General features: G+C 39.1%; 1 protein-coding gene across 2 annotated transcripts in view; it reads left to right on the top strand.

Moving 5' to 3' along the window:
• PHEX (phosphate regulating endopeptidase homolog X-linked) overlaps window positions 1-16,240 on the top strand; it is a 96,445-nt gene extending 80,205 nt beyond the window's left edge. For both annotated transcript variants that reach the window (XM_039714534.1, XM_039714535.1), the window contains exons 16-22: window positions 1,710-1,764; window positions 4,992-5,059; window positions 6,437-6,567; window positions 9,501-9,566; window positions 9,679-9,783; window positions 11,803-11,879; window positions 15,050-16,240. In XM_039714534.1, the coding sequence (XP_039570468.1) occupies window positions 1,710-1,764; window positions 4,992-5,059; window positions 6,437-6,567; window positions 9,501-9,566; window positions 9,679-9,783; window positions 11,803-11,879; window positions 15,050-15,152 (605 nt within the window). In that variant the 3' untranslated portion in view covers window positions 15,153-16,240. The remainder of the gene's footprint in view (window positions 1-1,709; window positions 1,765-4,991; window positions 5,060-6,436; window positions 6,568-9,500; window positions 9,567-9,678; window positions 9,784-11,802; window positions 11,880-15,049) is intronic.
• The last annotated feature ends 4,325 nt before the right edge of the window (window positions 16,241-20,565 follow it).

Genomic DNA, 20,565 nt, shown 5'->3' with positions numbered 1-20,565 from the left:
GCACCCAGGATTGTGTGATCATTAAACATGATTTGTGGGAACTGTGCTGCCTTGGTTCACACTGCCTTCAGTATGGGCTCATTTGTTCATTTTGGCCACAGTTCCTCTCCTCTGTTGTTGTGGGGATAGGATCATTTAGAGTTAGCAGAACCTAAGCTTTCCAAAACCTTTTCTGAATTCCAGTGTTTGGAGGAGACCAGTTCAAACTAGATTTTCAGCTCTAAACACAGCTCTTGAGGCCTAACAAGCAATTTTCATCAGGTTGTATGAGTGTACCATTGCTGCTGAAAATGTTCAAAACATGCATAATAAGCAATCTTCGCACTGGGAGGCAAGGAGAGTTAGATCAGTAAAACTTTGTCCTTGACTTTGGTAAAATTGTGGTTTTCAGTGCTGGAAAAGAAAATTATATGCTTGAAACAATAAAACAACATCTGGAGAAGTAAGAAAGAAAAACCAGCCCAGGCAACACTCAGAAAATTTTGAAGCTCACACTTTTTATAAGCTAATTGCAGACAGGGAATGATGGCAGCCATAGAGGAGCAACAGAAAAAAGCAGCTGGGCAGGCCAGGAGGACATGCCTCGTGCCACATCACTTGGCATGAATTACACTCAGCATACTGGGCTTGTTTGGGGTTTTTTGGTTTGTTGGGTTTTTTTTCATTTGAAAGTAAGTTTTTAAAGATGTTGTAAGGAACTTGCCTGACAACTTATCTCAGATACAAAGAAATCCATAAGCAAATTATCAACAGAAAACTGAATAGGGTTAGAATAAAACGAATATGGTTTTTGTATTGTTCTGGGTGTTCAAGTGACTTCTTGAAGAGACCCATAGGATAAAGAAGAGTTCCTGGGAAAACAAATTAATCCCTTGTTTTTCCTTGTTGAGGAAATATTCTTCCTCAACAAGGTGATGATGATGTGGGTAAACCTTCCAAGCAGGTGCTTTATAGATGAGAGTTTGTGACACAAGACAGTAAATTCCACATTTGGTCCTGAAAGGATAGCACTTTTCACCATCATATAAGAACTTTGACCATGGGTGTATGTTTTATTTAGCAATTATTTGGGCTGTTAAACTTTTGCCATGTGCAATTCCACTGTCTTTAGTATCCTGGCACTAAAATGTCACCCTGGAATTAAGAATAAGCCCGTGACTTTGAATTTGAGGAACAATTTTGATTCCTATGTGAACCATCAGTAGCTCATCACACACCAGAGTGTCTCCATTACTGATTTTTTGGCAACTGGTTAGTCTACCAGAAGCAGCCAGGTAATAGCTGTAGCTAGGCTGACCCTACAGCCTTAATAATCTACAGTTTTCCCTTACAGAAGTGCCTGAGTATGTTCATTTACCTCTGTTTTTCATAGACTAAATAGAATCAGGCTTACATTTTATCTTGCTTCACTGAAGCCTCACTAAGCTAACATCTGAGGATAATCCAGTACTCTTCATAGGAAGCATGAGGTGTGTCTTTCACAGGAACACATGCATTTACTCAGACCTGCTTGTGGCAGGATCTCTGCTGCCTTTTTGAGATGCTCTTTATTGCATTCTACCACCCAGGGGAAAGGTTCCCTCGAAAAACCTTCTGAAACCAAACAAATGAGGTCATAAAATCAAAATCCTTGGGCATTGTGACTGCTATTCAGCTGTATTCAATTGACCTCACTAGATTTTTTCTTTTTTTCTTTTTTGTTATTTCAGGATTCCCAGCAGGAGAACTTCAAAAGCCTTTCTTTTGGGGAACAGAGTATCCTAGGTAAGCAGTGCTCAAGGGAAGTTCATCCACCTAGAACTGAGGAATAACACGGAAAGGTATTGCAAACACATATAGACAGAGGAGAGGGTGTGGAGAAGAAGGCTGTGGTGCTGAAGGCAATTGAAAGGTAGTCCCTAGGAAATCTGTGTTGTCCTGCTGTAGGACTGTCCTGGTCCTTGGGTTGTGTGCTCTCTCCTGTTGCATCCTGCTTTTGCCTCTGGACGGGCTGACTTTGAGAAGTGCTGCTTTCTGTGATATTTTCTTACCCTTGGGAGCTGTATCTGTTGCTGTTGTCTTAAACTGATGACTGATTTCTCACAGGAATTGCTAATTAAGTGCACACAAGTGGAAGTGTTTCAATGCTCCAGCATGCAGATGCAGCAGTGTGCACATGGCAGGTATTAAAAGGAATTGTAAATCAGATAACTAACACTTCCTGAACAGAAGTGAATGCCCTGAGAAGCCAATTATTATCAGTCTATTGTTCACGTTCTGCTAATATCTAAGATTAGCAATGGGCCCTTGTCTGTGCCTGTTGAGGGGCATGAGAATATCTTTGTGTGCATAAGTGATTGCCTGAGATTGCCTGAGCAGGCCCATGTGCCAGTGGAGCTGAGGAAGGGTAATTATAGGTCACATACATTAAATTTTGAAAAATCACTGCTTTTGTGCAGTTCAATAGCTTTCTATTTTAGGGCAGGATAAGACCATGAAAAATTTCTGGTGGCAGTTTCTGAAAGTTATTTTGCAGTTATATAAAGCCAGTTTCTGGTGAAACATATCCTTAATAAATCATTGTTAAAAAAAAAAAAAAGTAACTTTTGGAACATTTTGTGTTTGCCATCATCCAGTCTGGATTGTGTCCTTGTAAACAAGAAATTTGACAATATATGTAGAAAGACACATTCAATTTATGAACTAATTAATTTATATTCAAAGAGAATTCTTGTGGGCCAGGTGACTTTGTAAGTATAATTGGGGATAGAAGAAAGTCCTTTCTTGTTAAGGTGAACTTATTTTCTGCCATAGTTATTGCAGACCAGCTTTGCTTTCTGATTTCTCTGTATTCTGACCTTCTGCCACAGTGATAAAACTGTGATTCTTTTAAAGTATTATACTTTGCTCATTTCTCTTCCTTAAAGGTTACCTTAGCTTAAATTGGTTTTGCTTGAGTACATATCAAAATGTAATTTAGTAAACAAATGTAGCTGGTTTATATCAGACAACAGATTGCTTTTGTCCTTGAAATATTCGGGATGTTTTCTGTCTGCTTAGAAGAAACACTACGTTGCAGTGGAACAGATAAACGATTAAAAAGTCACCTGAAAAACTAATTTAGCAAATTTTTATCATTTAGTGGCATTTTAGTGTCCAGTTCCAGCACAATCACCAAAACCCAGTTACATCTATTTGCAGAAAGCAAAGTTTAGTTATCACTTTTACATCTCAGTACATTAAATAAAATAACACTCAAATGCCACCAGTCACAATTGTGAGTCTTCAGTGTCATATTGAAAGAGACTTCAAACTGCCTGACCTCAGTTCTGAGCCTCCCCAATCCCAGAAAGTTCCCCTTCAATTTGGTATCTGCTGGGCTGCACCTGACCCTTCCATCTCTGTCCAACTGTGCCCAGAACTGAAAAGCATGAACAGAACTGGGAAGATTTCTAGAAAAAATGTTGTTGAGCTGGACAAAATGCTGGGGTTCACGGAGTCAAAGGCCAAAGTTCCCCTTCAATTTGGTATCTGCTGGGCTGCACCTGACCCTTCCATCTCTGTCCAACTGTGCCCAGAACTGAAAAGCATGAACAGAACTGGGAAGATTTCTAGAAAAATTGCTGTTGAGCTGGACAAAATGCTGCACTGGGGTTCACAGAGTCAAAGGCCAAAATTCACTGCAATCTTAAGCCCATCTTTTGGAGCTAAGGAAAGCTCCAGGGAGCCAGACTGGCAGAACACCAGCCTGTTCTTTGTCCTTTCCATTCATGGTGACAAAGAACCTTAGAGGAAAAATAAGATGCATTACTAGTAATAGGACTTGTTTCTTCTAGATCTCTTTACGTGTTTTGTGCCATTATTTTTATACTTCTCCAGCTGCAAAAGATCCTGTATAATCCCTTTACTTCAGATATGGAAAACAAGTCTAACATAGTGCATTCATTAGGGGTAATTATCACTGTGTGCTACACAAGATTACAAACCTGTCACACAAAAGGATGGCATTTCCACTGCTGAAACATATAATTTTAACCTGCATTTTTTGGAGATGGTTTGTAACAGTACTTGGGCTAAAAAGCAGTAGGGGAGATTTTAACACATGCAAAGTACCATTCAGGAAAGAAAAAAAATAAAGTGAAGGATTTTCATGGGAGCAGAGGGAATTAAATGATATAATAGTTTTTGGGCATGACTGAGATGAGCAATTAGTGCACTATGGACCATTAGGTCCAATAATGTTATTTCAAAACCTTCTGCCTTTCTTTATTTCAATACAATGTCTTAGAAATACTATAAGCTACTTTGAGGTATAGCATCTCAATAACTGAAATAATTAAAATCACAAAAAGTAACTCAACAAATGAAAGATACATTGAGTAAATCACCTACCCCCATGATGCCCACTGTGTTTGGTGTAAAAAAGCCCTGAGCTTTTCCCTCTTTCATCCCTATTTCTCCTGAAAGCATGCTTATTGGGATATAATTAATTGTCAATCAGGAATACAAAGGATTTCTTTTTACTCTGTTTCCCAAGTGCATTATCACTTAGATCTGACTGTGTATCATGTCCTATTCCAGGGCAGGTGCAAAGGAATTATATGATCTTTCTTTTTAAAACTGAATGGAGACCTGTTAATGCTTTACAAAAGATAGTCTTTGTTTCAGAGTAGTTACAGCTATAACTTTGCCCTGTTCCCAGTCAGAATATTCAGAATTCAGACAGCTGAAGGAGGGTGGAGCTCCTATGATGCTGATAAGTGATTTGGTTGGAAGAGTGAACCATCACAATGCTTTCAAAGTTTTAGGTTAAATGTTACTTTTAAACAAGAGTTTAACATTAAGACTTTCAACATCTTTAAGTCAAAATTGTGTAGGTATAATTTTTAGACCCATATCCTCTGCCTCCTCAGCCTATTTTTAAATCAATAGAGCTCTTTCCTGAGGTCTTTTGTCCTTTAATGTTCATGACTGTGAACACTTTTTGAGGAAACTTCTTCTTCGTGTTACAGATCATTAAGCTATGGTGCCATAGGAGTGATTGTTGGCCATGAGTTTACTCATGGATTTGATAGCAATGGTGAGTATTGGACTGCACTTTGATAATTTTTTTTTTATTTAGAGTTGACAGATTAGAAAGCTGACTTGTACATGCTGCAGCATTTTTATTGTTTTGGTTTTTTTAATAGTGCTGAGTTGTGTGAAAAAGTTATAAACTTGTATTTATTAGATTTATTTACATGGAATCATGCTTGTCTGAATTGGATTTTAGTTGATAAGAAATACCACAAGTTTAATTCTTTCTGTTTGTCTTGAATGAAAACTAAATCAGCAACAGATTCTGAAAGTCCTAACAGGGGGAGGGGGGAGTGTGAAGGACAAAGGGATAACTTCTGATTGATAAAAATTACTAAGAAAACTTTTCATTTCAGGTTTGACATTTTTCAAATGATAATAGAAAAAGTTTTAAAATACAATACTGGAACAAGAGTGATATAGAGACGGTGTTGCAAAATATTAAAATTAAATAAAAAAAAAAAAAAAGAGAGACAGGAAACAAAATAGTCATAAAATGTCAACGCAATTGTCCTGACAAACTGGGTGGAGTGGGGCATTGGCCACTACCTAGGTTTGGCTGCCTCAGCAAAGTGCTTTTAAAAATTGGGCTCCTGAGAGAAAGTTAGGGGAGAGGCAGGAGGAGGGAGATGCAGGAAGAAAGAAACTTGAACCTCCTCCTCCAGGGAGTAATTTTGAGTTTGCTTGTGTTGTGTGATATCGAATACCTTAAAAAAACCCCAGCAAACCCAAAAAACCTATATATCCTGGTATCCTGTTCACCCTGCTCTACAACACTTTGTGTCAACAAACACTCCAGAATGGAGACTTTTTTCTTCATAAACTCACACCTTGTGTAGGTGAGCACCTAATCTCCACCTTGACTCCTGCAGTCAGTAAGGAACTTCAAGTTTGATTCCGGACCCCTCCTTGCCAGGATCTTACCTTCCAAATACAGAAATAAATACATCTCTAGGGAATTTGTCACCTTGTGGAAGCTTTAGAAGTTTGTATGAAATGGATTTTTTTTCCTGATCAGGTGAATAATTTATAATAAATTAGTTATCATCATATTATCAGAATGAAAGACATGGTCTGAGGATGAAAAATGCAATTATACTTGCAAGAAAGTTAAGTGCCTCTTACATGATGTAATTATAAAATGTATTATGGAATTCATTAGTTATTACTATATTTTTTCCTGCAAACGGAAATTATGACAATAAATAGAATACCAGCTTTTCATTGCTGATTTGAGTGGGGTCAAGATTTTGCTCACTGACCCTATCCATTTTGTACACACACTCACATGAGAACATTCACCTCTCAGTTCTGTGAAGGTGATAAATTCCTAAAAGCCTTTTCCTGCAAAAACATGTGTTTTCTTTCTTTCCTTTTTGAGGTCGGAAATATGACAAAAATGGAAATTTAGACCCTTGGTGGACGACTAACTCTGAAGAAAAATTTAAAGAAAAAACAAAATGCATGATTAATCAGTACAACAATTACTACTGGAAGCAAGCTGGCTTACATGTATGTAAACCACCAGTGACTGAAAACAGTGGTACATGAGGAGTTTGGGTTGTGCTTTTTTTCTTTTCTTTTTTTTTCTCTTTTTATAAATCCCAACATATTGGAATATTAAACTACCAAATTCATTTCTCACAACAAATGATTTTTTGAGGTGAATAATTGTGTTAAAAATTGTCTGTCGGGTTTGATTAGTCCAGTCAAATACCACTACCCACATTCTGGTGACAGGGTTAAACCATTTCTCTCCATCACATCATTTTGGAATCGGAGGAAGAGGATGAAGTCACTCAGTAGGGCTGGTCTAATTATTGTGAGCATGTTAAATGTCTTCTGAAGATGAGGTCTGTAATGAAAACTGAGCAGTCACTCTTTTAGAAAGAATATAATAGCATGTTTTATAGATTCCTTTAACAATTCTTCCTGTTATTTATTGCAGCTATAAAATGGATGCAAAAGCCCTTCTTTATTTCAGATTCAACTCTTGCTATTTCTTCCATGTGTGCACACAGACCCCATTTGTATGTTTAATCAAGGGAATATGACAGCAGTAGCTCCTAGAAAAAATTGAGACAGTGCAAGGGAATTGATTCTGTTTTGTTGTCTATCAAAGGTATGGGCTTCCCTGAAGATGTGTACATTCATATGTGTGTCCAAAATGAGGATTAAACAGGATATGTCCCAGACCTTCAGAAATGAATAGCTGAAATTCCAGTGATGTTGTCTGGGACACAATTTTAATCTTAGTTTTCAGGATAAAACACATACTCCAGTCCCCACTCAATTCTACCACCTCTACCTACATTTTACAAATACTAACACATCTTTGCCTTTTAAGAATAGTGAGGCCCCATGAAATTCTTATCAACAATTCTAGCACTTTTCCCAGGCTTGTTTGTGCTGATCTCAGAGATAACAAATACATATCGTGGTCCAGTCTGAAGTCCAGCAACTCAGATTTGAAATACTTCATAATAAGCTAACTTACAAATAAAAATTCTCAGGCTCATTCCTGAATATTTGTAGGACAAAAACTGTCATTACAAAAATGCCACTCAAAGAAGATCCTTAAAACCATCCCCAAGGATGTGGCTGAGCTCTTCCCATGCCTCTGCCATTGGCTTGGCCATCCCCTTTAACTTTTGCACTGTCTCTTGAGATGAGGTAGGTCTGAATTTCTTCCCAGTGTAGACACTGCCTTTGAAGTCTGTGGACTTACTAGAGAGATCCTGTTACCCAAAGCCTTGTCATCCCTTTCCTTCTATAGCCACAGGATAACCAAAAGCACTTCTTAGATGATAGAAGATTTTTCCAATTTTCTACTACTTTTTATAGCTTTTGTTTGAAGAGCTGTGCAAGCAAGGGTCTTTTTTAATTATCATTTTGGCCTGTCATTTATATCAGTGCTCTGCAGGTTTTTTACCCTTGTATGAATATTTTTCATGGATCAAGAAACCTATTTATTCTTCCTTCTCATCTAGTATACAATAAAAATGTCTCCAGAAAAGAAACCTAATGAAAGAAACAGTGATCATAGAAATAGCTTCAGAGTGCAATAATCATATAGAGTCATCTCATCAAATAAAGGGCTTATCATGGCCTGTGATCCCTGTGCAGAGTACTCTCAAATACCTGATCCACAGCTGCCTGAGATCAGCAGAAAGAATTCTTCCACTTTTTAGCTGGCCATTGGCCCTGTGCCACTGTTGGGTTACTCTGATCTTGTGCTCTGAGTCAGTCTCCCTCACAAGCCCAGTGCAAGTAAAATGTGTGAGCAGGAAGGCCAGAGGAAAAGGCAGCTGTGTGCACGTCTGTTCCCTGGTGTCCCAGCACCTTTTGTCCTAAAAGCTTCTCTCTCACCTCCATGTCCATCCTCCTGAGGGCAGGGGAGAGCTGACAGGAAAGGGTTGCACTTTCTCCTGTGGCTCCCATTTTTCCCGTAACGTTGTACCCAAGGCATCAATAAGATGTCCTGAGTCCAATCTGGGTGCTCATCTGTGCTGAGTGTGGGGCTGTGCACAAGTTCCTGGCCATTCCCTTGAGTTTTCCCCTCATTTGCCATCCTGAAAGTGAGTCCTGATGCCAACCCCACTGTACTGATCCCTGTGGCACAGGAGGGCTGATGGCTGCAGCCAGCATTGACCTCCAGAGCCCTGCTCAGAACTGTGCTCAATTATCTTGGTTACTCGAGGCACAGGAGAGAGTAAAACTGCTTATTTACAAATACAGGTGGTAACACAAGGACCTGAGTAGGCTGGGTGAGTGGAGATAATGCCACTTCAGCAGAAAGTAGGATTTCTTTGTAATGATATTGCTCTGGGTAATGCCAGAAGACATTTCCTCACAAATTTTATATAGTGCAGTTGCCCACAACACATTCTTGTTGCTATTGCTCCTGGTCTTGGAATCAATACCCAGGAGAAGCAACAGGAATCTCCTTTGCAGATATTTTTAGAGCACTGAATATACTTCAAATTTTGATTCTGTCTCTGACAGCTATATTTAATTAAGCTTATTTATGTTACGACTTAGAAGTTATTTTAGCATCCCAGTAGCATATTAAGAGTTATGTAGAGAAATAAAGATAGCCTTTTAGATAAAAGTTTAAGAAGCTACTGGATGTCACATGTCACCAGATATAAACTGTCCTTAGGGGAAAATTACTGACACTCAGCTCAAAGATCAGGGACTGGATTCTTAAGTGCATTCTATCTACTATATTTTGTGCTACAGAGATCTATGACCAGAGCCAGGATAACTCATCACAGAAAATAGTTTACTGGCAGTATTCGCATGGAAACCCAGTTTTCTTAACCAAAGTTGAAACTGACTGAGGTGTTCTTGCCTTGTTTTATTTTTCCCCCTCTTTTTGAAGTTGATCAAGTAGGAAGTTCAGAAATGGGTCAAATGGCTGATGTTCTTTCATTCTGCCCAAGGTGAAAGGGAAGAGAACTTTGGCAGAAAACATTGCAGATAATGGAGGTTTGCGAGAAGCTTTCAGGGTAAGTAGATGGAAAATATCTGAAACATCTTGTTATTTAAAAAATAATAATAAAAAACCCCTGTGGTTATCTTCATGTTGCTGAAAGGCACTTAGTATCTCTTTCTTATCAGGCATACAGGAAATGGATTAGAGAAAAGAGGGGAGGAGAAGAAGAGCCTTTACTGCCAGGCCTTGAGTTCACACATAACCAGCTTTTCTTTCTGAGTTATGCCCATGTGAGTAGTACAAATGTGTTTCAAATCCCCATCTATTAACTTGAACAATGTGCAGTGCAGAGATGAGCTTGCTTGTTTTCGACAATCTGCATCACCCAAACACAGATTTGAGAGTATAAGCAGAGACTTCTCCCACAATTATTATTTCTTTCTCTTTCCCTCTTTGTCCTCAACTACCCATGGTGCCACAACTGCTGAAATGATTCTTGGTTTTGTACAGTGCTGTCACAGCAACTTTCTTTCTTTTTTCTACTTCCCTGAACTAAAAGGGTCTTCCTGCATGTATTGGCTCCTCAGCCTCCTTCAATTTTAACTCACACCATGTTTTACTGTGTGCATTGTTCAAGGAAATTAAGCAGCAGCAAAGAAAGTCCTAGTTTATTTTTTCCCATCTGTACACTAAATATGCTGCAACAAAACTTTCATAAGGGGTGTGAGTTTTTTTAGAAAGAAACAGAGCGAGGGAGAGGATCAGAAATTATTTATTTGGGTAAACAAATTGGGGCAAACTCCCTACATGAGAATAAAAGGCTATAAATTGTTGAAGGAATGAATCATCCCAAACTGAAAAAACAGGACCCGATGCAACCAGTCCTGGCTGAAAATAATTTCTCTGCTGAGAGTCAGTGTAGCAGTCTGTGGGCCTGTGGCTATTTTAGTTTCACTGTATTGAACAAAGAAAATATTCCACTTTCTTGTTTATGCTGAAATAAGTTTCTTCTCATGTCAGTTTTTCTTCAAGAAAATTTTGAAGCTCTAGGGAACATCTGGGGGTTTTACAGGACCACTGCAGAAATCATATGTCCAGGGGTCCCTCACAGGGAGGGCACATGCACAGTGAGAGCAGTGTATGTAAGAAACCCTCGAGCTCAGTCTATTTCCACAAAGCTCAAGACACTCAACAGACTTATTTAAAATGTCATAACTCTGTTCAGCCAGACAAAATTGCCCTGAAGTCCACTGAAATCCTATGAGCAATCTGGCTTAAAGGATTTTGTTGATCGGACATTTAATGTAGAGACATTTAATGTAAGATAGGGGCAGTTTAAAGGAGATTTTTCATGCAATGGATACAGTGTAAGAGGGGTTATTCAATTATGCAAATGTTCTATCTACTCTGTTTTTTGATCAGTTATGATTGGGTTAAGTATCTTATCAGGAACAGGGAACTGGGGACCACTGATGGAAATGTGGAAGATGTGTAATTTCAAAGAAACTGACATTCCAATATGGCATAAATGTATCAGGTAATAGAGCAGCAGTTCTAGAGATGATAAGCATCATTATGTGTACCTTTTATACACATTACATAGTTTTGAGACCAAGAAGCATGTTTGGTAATTATTAAGGTGTGAGATGCTGCAGAACAAGCTGACAGACAAGCTGCCATTATAGAAAACTTCAAAAAAAGAACTGGTAAAGTGACTGTGATTAGATGATGGGAAAGAGTGTGTAGAGAAAAACAGTGGGTGGACACTGGATCCATTAGGGGATTTGAAAAACAAGAGACTATACCAAGAGAAAACTGCAGATTGGCAAAGGTGAAACTAAGTAGGAATTTATGGTGTCTTTCAATTTTATGTATTCTAAAAGTAATAGACATCTTAAGAACAGTGACATTACATTTTGCTGTGCATGAAAAGTTATCCCAGATAATGTGTCTTTTTCGGTTTTGGTTTTTTTTTGGGTTTGTTTTTTTGTTGTGGTTTTTTTTTTTTTGGTTGGCTTTTTGGGTTTTTTTTTTTTTTTGGGTTTTTTTTTTTTTTGGTTTTTTTTTTTTTGGTTGGTTTTTTGGTTTTTTTTTTTTTTTGGGGTTTTTTTTTTTTTGTGGTTTTTTTTTTTTGGTGTGGAATTAAAAAAAATTTAATTTTTTTTTTATTTTTTTTTTTTTTTTTTTTTGTGGATTTAAAAAAAATTTGGTTTTTTTTTGGGTTTGTTTTTTTGTTGTGGTTTTTTTTTTTTGGTGTGGATTTAAAAAAAATTTAATTTTTTTTTAATTTTTTTTTTTTATTTTGTTAGGTAAGATGCAACTCCTTCAGACCGGAATCTGCGAGGGAGCAAATATATACTGGGGCTCACAGCCCTCCTCAGTTCAGGTAGTGCAAATATGGTATTTCCTCAGTGTACACACAGAATCAATCACTGCAGAACAGAAGTGCAGAAATATAGCATTTTAAGAGGGGTTTAAGAGCAAGCACAAAATTGGATTGTGCTCTTGGTTTAGATGGAAATTGAACTGGTTTTATTAGCTTATCTCTCACTATTATAAATGCTCTTCTGTAAAATTGAGGAGCTTGCATCTACCTTCAAAAGCATTTGAACCAGAACACACTCTGATCCCTGTGATGTCCTGTAGTCATGGACTGAGTACCTAAAATGTCTCATCTATCACTTTTTTCCCTAAGCAATTCTAATTTAGAAAACAGTGAATATAAGGAGGGTCCTTGATTTAATCTGAGTTCATTAAAAGCTCCTACGTCTCGACCTTGAGTTCCATTGATAATGCAAAACAAAATTTGCCCTGTGAGTTCAGTTCAAGCCCAAACTCTTCCACTGGCCTTCAAGTGACACTTTGCTTGAAGGAGCTGTGGTAGTCCAGCCATAAGAGAGAGAATCTGTCCTTGCCAAAACGCTCCTCCAGCCACAGACACTCATGAACTTCCTGCCATGGGAAGAGGGGAATTTTTTAAAGACTGCATAGGAATTAGGAAGCCAGAGTTTATTTTTCTGCTTCTTCACCAAGAACATGTTGATTTTGTTGGGATTCATGTTGGTTGAATTTACTTAACTAAGAATTCTGTGTTTGCCCTTGGTCAAGTACTACATTACCTCTTTATTTGGACAAAGGATGTTATATCCACAACAAAATTCACACAATACAGAGGATTATTTGCCTTCTAGAGAATCCCACCACTTCTGTTGACTAAAAGAGTCTTATACCAGCTAGTGAGGGTAAAAGTAGTGCAGTATGCAAATCTGTGTGCCTTTTAGCATTGAAAATATATCATGGTAATGAAGACAGGAGCATCAGGTTGAACTTCAGCCTACAGACATATTATCTTCATAATTCCTGCCCATATTAAGATTTTGATAAAATAACCATCTCTTTTCTTTTAAAATCCTCAGGTTTATTTACCTATATTTATATTTATATTCTGAATCGTTTCATAGCTACATTCCCATGAGATGGTGATACACATGGAACTCTAGGGATTTATTAGGAAAACTGAAGGCATCAGGCTATGAAATAAAATTTCAGAGAAGTTTAGATTAATTTGAGATGTAGAAAATATAGACAAAACTTTTTCTTAGTTTTTGTGCAAGATATTGAGAACTGGCTTCTGTTTCAGAACTGAAGAAAAGCAGTGGTGCTTGTCTCCTTGCAAATCATACCAGCTGGGCTAAAAAAATTATCTTATCTATGTCTCCCAACTTGGTTTCATTTGTGTCCTAAGACCATTATAAGCATAACTGCAATACAGCTAGCTCCAACCCTGACAGCTCTTTCTGTCAAAAAAGCTCAAGCAGCCCTTTTAAAAGCAATCATAAAAGGTAACAATAAAAATTATAGACATGGACAACATATGTCTTGAGCAGAGGTGTAAGCATCTGAACTACTCACACCAGTTTCTCTCCAAAGTCAAAAGGGAAATGTCACTTTAGGAGTTAATATATATATATAAATAATCTTTCAGAAGGTAATAAATTTAAATTACTTAGACTCTGCAAGTACATCTTTCTATTGATTACCAAGGGAGGCCAGTGTGACCTGCTCAAGGAAAGGTGTCTCTGGTATAATTCAATGGGATGAAATCCAGACACTCCACTCTGATTTCAGCTAATTTGTGGCAGAATCAAACCATGGGTAGAAAAGTGGCATGCATGCACACATGAAGATTTTTTTCACTGGATAAATTCCGTGTTTACTTGTTTTTAATTGGCAGATTTTCAGTATTAGCATGTGCCTTTGCTATTTTTGAATGCCAATTTCAGATTGAAATCCCTGGCATGGCAGGAAGGACACCCACCAAATCAGCAGCAGCTCTGCATGACCAGCTCTTGCTGTTCCAGTCCCTGAATATGTATCTGTAATTTTTTTAAAGTAAAGCTACATATCTTATTAGAAACCTAACCTAATTTGGTAATCTTCACTACAAAACTGACCTTTAGGCATTTTTTTGCCAGATGACTGTAAATTTTCTTGCTCACAGAAAGTCTAATCAATGTAATAAAAATATTTTCTACCATGCTGAGCTGCACTGAGAAGCTGATTGTCTAAAATGTAGAAAAATGCCTCCTTGCTGCATAACAGATGCAAGGTATACAATTACTATCACAGGAGATGTTTTTTTCTGCTTTTAACTCAGAAAACTCTTTAATACCATTGCAAGTTTCAGATTAGTAAATCCCAAGATTGTTAAAAGCATAGGAAAAACCAGCAAACAACACAATTGCAATCTAGCAAAGGTAAAATAGTAGTTTCTGACTGCATCAAATGATGCAGACATGAAAGCAGGAGCCAAGGATGACTGCATGCAAAGACCAAGCTCTCCTCCTGTGCCTAAAGGTGCCAGTCTGGAATGCAGACACATTGTCCAGCTTCTGTCAGGCAGGGATGTGCTGCCCTTTCAGTATCACACCACCTGTGGTAGAAGCAAGAGAGCTTGGGAGCTGCTCAGGGCAGAAAGCTCAGAAAATGTATTTCCAAGATATCAGAGGAGTTGAAATGCTCACAGGTGCAAGGCTGAGCTGCCCAACAAGAGCCTGCAGAGTCCCAGGGACCCAGTGTGTGTGGGTGGATGGGCAGAGCAGGCTGTTAGGAGAATCTGGAGCCTCATGAAACCAGTGCCAGCACAACCCCACTGCCAGCACAACCCCAGTGTGTGCTGACATCCTCCTGCCTGCTTCACTGCAGCTGTCTGGCAGGGCTGGGAGAAGAATTCCACAGTGCACAGCTACTGCTGATCTCCCACCTGTGCTGCCAAGGGTTACATTGGAAAATTGTTCTAAAGGACGCAGTATCACAAAATGGGTTTGGTTTTCCTCAAGTTTCTAGCAAAGCAAGATGTTTCTCAAAGCATGAAACAATATTTGCTTCATATTAACTTTAACTGGGAGCCCTTCTCCTGAACCTTTTGGTTTTATTTGTGGAAAAAATTATATGAAAGCCTGAAAATTCAGCCTGAAGTGAAAACACTGAAACACTTGCAGAGCCGTAGTGTTTGACAAAAGGCAACCTGCATGTCAATCACTTTTCTCTTTGCAGAGTAATCGGAGCCATGAGCAACTTTGAGGAGTTCCGTAAGGCGTTCAATTGCGCGGCGAACACGACGATGAACCGCGGGGCAGAGTCCTGCCGGCTCTGGTAGCTGTCCCTTCTGCTCCTCTCTGGGGGACACTGCAATGCGAACTGCTCCAGCCCACTGCCAGAGTTTCAGAGTGATGGTCTGAAATATGGAGAGGTGTTACTTCAAGTGCTGATGGTCTAAATGGATCTGGTCGTTCCTTATTTAGAGCCTAGAAACTTTCCAAGTAGAAGAGCTTTTCTTTAAGTATAATAATAAAAAGTAACTCCTTTTAACGATAAAACTACTCCGGCTCATCTGCAGTTGCACTGCTGTTGATGGATAACTGCCATTATCAATTCTAATTCCTGATTTATAGTTGAGCAAGACGTAAATGCTAAAATCCAGTTTTAATCTATTGCTCTGCAGGGGTTCTATGCAGAATGCTCCCACAGTAAAATTTATTCTTTCTGGATGAAGAAATTCAAGAGACCTGCTATAAAGCCAGCTCTGATCTGCTGCGTGATACTGCATTTTCATAACTTAAGCTGTCACAGCCCAGCATGCCATAAATGATGTTGCATGATGTAAAGACACAAGACTTTATATAAGTTCAGTTTAATATGTCAGATTAGTGCCTCTGGTTTTGGAACAGTTTCAAGCTGAGAAAGTACCTCATGGTATTCATCTGTAGGACTAAAACATAAAGGATACTTGTCAGATCATGGCTTCTTCTAATTTTAGAACAGCTTATGATAAAAATCAATGTATGGTGAAAATCAGAGGCACTCAGAGGGGATTCCCAGCACCACAATACTCATAAATATTGCAGGATTTATTCTGGTTTACTGTGTAGGCAGTTTTTTTCCCAGGGGATGGTTTTTACCTTGTGCTGAATATAGCTTCATCTACATTTATTTTTTTAAGCCAGAAATACTATACCAGTTTTAAATGATGGATTTTATTGTTTCTGGGTCTTACATGGAATTTTAAGTAGTGTGTGTGTTTGCCCTCATGTTCTGGATGGGTCAGGATGACTTGTGATTTTCAGGTAAGAGTATGTGACAGAAAAACAGAGTACCAGTATCATTTGACTTGTCTGGATAAAAAGAGCAATTGAGGAGTAGAGGACTTAAAAATATAGTAAAAATACAGACCAGTTGAGTTTTCAATTTGATTTTTATTAAGAATATTAATGAAAAGATATTTTATTACAGCAGAAAAGCTTTAACACATAACTATTACTGGGGGGGGAGGGTTGAGATGGGTGGTGAGGGAGGATGCACACACAGCTCTTTTTTCTAATAAGAAAGGTGCCTATATGAGTGATATCTTTTTATACCTTGTGCATTATTTCATTTTTACATGGTGGAATTATTTCAAAAGGAGTTTCTTTAGACTGATTTAATTACTGCAAATCCATATGGGTCTCTGTGTATATACATATATACAAAATATAATTTTTATATGCTTTTATTTTATTTTATCAGTATAGAAATGTTAGTAAGAGAAACTTTTTTTTACAAGGATTGGTCAAATACTGTTGGATAAGGACTTAGTTGGATAGCCCAAATGGTGATGGTCAATGGCTCAGAATTCCAAGGGACATCAGTGACAAGTGGTGCCCCTCAGGGGTTCATACTGGAACCAGTACCATTTAATGTCTTCATTAATGACACAGATAAAGGGATGAAGTGCACCCTCAGCAAGTTTGCAGATAACACCAAGCTGAGTGGTATGGTTGCCACACCTGATGGGTGGGATGGCATCCAGTGGGACTTGGACAATGAGAATTGGCCCTTGGGACTCTCATGAGGTCTAGCAGGACCAAGTGCAAGGGGCTGCACCCAGCTCTGGACAACTCCTTGTATCAACAGCCTGGGGATGAACAGATCAAGAGCAGCCCTGCCCAGCAGGACTTGGGGGTGCTGGTGGGTGAGGGGCTGGACATGACCCAGCAACGGGCATTTGCAGTCCAAAACCAACAGTGTCCTGGGCTGCACCCAAAGCACTGAGGGCAGCAGGTCAAGGGAAGGGAGAGGAAGCCAGCAAGATGATCAGAGGGATGGAGCACCCCTCCTATGAGGAAAGGTTGTGAGAATTGGGATTGTCAGCCTGGAGAAGGGAAGGCTTCAGTGTGACCTAAATTTCAGCCTTTGGTACATGAAGGGAGTCTACAAGAAAGATGAGAGGGACTTTTCACAAGGGCATGCAGTGACAGGACAAGGGGGAATGGCTGTAAACTGAGAGTAGTTTTGGATGCGATGCTAGGAGGAAGCTCTTTACTGTGAGGGTGCTGAGGCACTGGAACAGACTGCTTGGAGAACTTGTGGGTGCCTCATCCCTGGAAAAGTTCAAGGCCGTGTTGGATGGGGCTCTGAGCAACCTGATGGAAGTGCAAGGAGGTGACATTGCCCATGGCAGGGGTCTGGCGTTAGATGATCTTTAAGGCCTCTTACAACCCAAATCATTCTATGAATCTATGATTGTCCAACAGTCCTCATGGAGGAAGGTTTACTGAAGCTAACTAACTGAAACAAATCGGGTTATTTTCCTGTGTGTCTTTAGAAAGAAGGGGGTCATAATGGAAGCATAATTTATGGAAAAGGATAGGATCTCAGACTACCTTCCAGAGTGAAGGAAGCAGACATTCCTGTCCTTAAGGCTATGTTGCCACTTTTTAGAAACAAAATATTGTGATTTGGGACAGAAACATTCTTTTATCTTTTTTTTTTCCTGAAAAAGCCAAAATTTTCTTAAGAGGAAAGCATTTTCCCTTCCTTCATTCCAGCTCAGTTCCTGAGTTCCATAGATTAAAGTTTATCATTGAATTGCCACTACTAAATTTTTTCCTGGAGGTATTTTTCCCATAAATAATGGTGGCAGTATTTTCATAGAGCTTTTCCTCAAACAAGAAGGTATGGGTCTTTAGCAAAGGGATACTGTTTGCTGCATAATGGGAAAGTTCCTTAGGAAACTGAGTATGTACTGACTTCATTTCAGTGCTCATACAAGCACTGACATGACTTGATGTTGGCTGCTTTGGATCAACAGCACAAAGTTCAGGGTTGATGTCCTGGACCAATTAAAGGTAGTACCAATATGGTTGTTGTCCTCAGAAAAATCAGGACATCAACTCAGGCACTTATCTGAACTTTATAAATTACTGGAATATGAAAAGACAGTTTCACAACAGTCAACTCTGTGCTTTCTAGTTTTATCTCTCAAATCAGAGATGCATTTACAAGAATTCCTCTCTCATGGTGATTTTCCAGTGGGACAGATTCTGTCATTTTGTGATTTATGAAGTTGTTTTTCTGTACTGGAGTGGATTTTTTTTCTAAAATGTCTGATGTTTCTTGCCTTAAAAATCACTCTTCCTGCTCCTTGTTAGGCTCAGGTCTTTCATGTTTAATACCAGGGATTTCTGCATGGTAGTGTGTGTATTCCCAATGGCACAGGAACCACTGCAAACTCTTTCATCCTTGCTAGGCCATCTCCTGCAGCAGGCAGGGGACAGGTCTGGGCTGAGGGATGGTGGGGAGCTGGGTGTTTTAGGGCAATGCACTAGGAGAGAGGAAGGGAGGGCATGACCTGATTTTGTACCCTGATTTTGGCAGCTGAGAGGGTACCCACACAGTGCCAGGGAGAAGCCAGAACTCCTTGCTGCTGACTGGTATATTCATCAGTAGTATCCTAAGTCAGGAAATTCTTGCTGTTGACTCAGGTTCTCAGTGTCTGGGGTTTAGCTCTTGCCTGTGTCCACACAAGGATCCTGGCCTGCCTCCCCTGCTGCTTTTTACCTCAAACCAAAGAGTTGATCATACAATTTACAGCTTACTTTGGATAAGCTGCTTAGGGACCATTTGGAAAGCAAAGCAGAAGGTAATTAAACAAGTTCTTAAAACTTTTGTCATCAAAGACAGCCAAGACATTAGTTTTGGTTTGTGAGGGCTCTGCCCATTGCTTCTGTTTTATCAGACCACCTGGCTGTGCTTTGTTTTTGTATCGTGCCTCCTGGGTCTGTGCCAGCACTGCCCTCCTGCATTGCTCTCAGGCTCACTTATTACATCTATGCAAAAAATCCTTCACCACATATATCCTTTTCCCAGAGCTTTAAAATTGTTATTCTGCTTAATTGTCAGTAATATTTGGAAATGTTTCCTCCCAAATATTGTTGGAAAGATGTTGGCTCAGTAATCTACTTCTTCAATGACCATGGGGGGAAAAGTCACCTATGAATGAAACCTTTTTTTACCTTTGTAAATCTGAGGAGATATTTTTCTACTGTGTAGACATAAAGAAACAACATCTACTCCTGTCCTCCCATGTTCCCTTCTTCAGGTCATAGAAATATGGAAACCTGTTCTCTTCTAGTTAATCTAGTCTAGATCTTTTTTTTTTTTTTTAGGCCTGAAATGCTAAAACACCAGTTTATACCCTGTGAATATTTCTGCTGCTCCTATTGTGGAAGACTTAGCTCTCAGAAAAGGCAGCTGTGCTATTCACCTGTATAAACTGCTTAGGTACATAAATGATGTCCAAGCTGGGTCTGGACACCAAAGGACCAGAAAACTCAGCTGAATTATAAAACTATGCCTCATGCTCTGTGCAGCTGGACTTCACTATTCTTTAGGTAGGAACATTATCATGTCACTAATTGGTTGAATAATTTATAAAATAATCAGGTAGGTCTGCATATAACTTTTCATTGAGTATTATTCAACTACAGACTTAGAAGTATATCTCATAACAATGTTATATGTATATAAATATACATGTGTATCTGTCAGTGAAATGTTAAAAGCCTGACAACTCAGGAGGCAGAACTATAGTGATTTAAAATGTCGTTTGTCTTTAAGTCTTTTTAATCTGATTTTTATTTACTGGTCAGTCTATTGTACATTTGAATTTTTCTGCTTGCATAGTACATTGATTGACTGTTTTAAAGACAATTGTGTCAGCAAATAAAGCGAAAGTGATGAAGAACTTTCCTAATCTTGCAGTATGGTAAAACCTGCTTGGCTTGGCACTGTCCAACTCTACAATATTGCTTCTATAATATATAGTCTTAATGAGATGTAATAAAGAGCATAACGATGTGGCCCCAGGTTCTCAAGACTAGTTTTACTTCTTGACAGGCTAAGAAGGACCTCCTCTCTCTGTCAGAGAATTGTGTAGGCATCGTCAGCCAGAGTTTAGGGTCCACTTGCCCTCATTACCCTGCTGGAGGTGATTAAAATTAACATCTGATGAGCTGTTGTTGGTGAGGGCAGGATGCTGTAAAATCTGCAGAAGGGCAGAGCTGTCTCAACCAAAAGCCACTGGAGCACAAGACAGAGTGAGAAAAGATCCACCTGCCTATCAGCCTCCCTCTGTCCTCCTCCCCAAGTCCATGCCTCTCTCAGCCAACTCTTTGCTTTCTAGGTGCTTTAAAGCATTTTCCAGTGGAGTTTTTGATAGGATAGTCCTTGTGCCTGGGTTTGAACTCCAGCTC

Source organism: Passer montanus, unplaced genomic scaffold (genome assembly GCF_014805655.1).
Source record: "Passer montanus isolate IOZ18808 unplaced genomic scaffold, ASM1480565v1 scaffold3, whole genome shotgun sequence".
In the NCBI taxonomy this organism is placed as follows: domain Eukaryota; kingdom Metazoa; phylum Chordata; class Aves; order Passeriformes; family Passeridae; genus Passer; species Passer montanus.
This window is presented reverse-complemented; position numbering and strand designations above follow the sequence as displayed.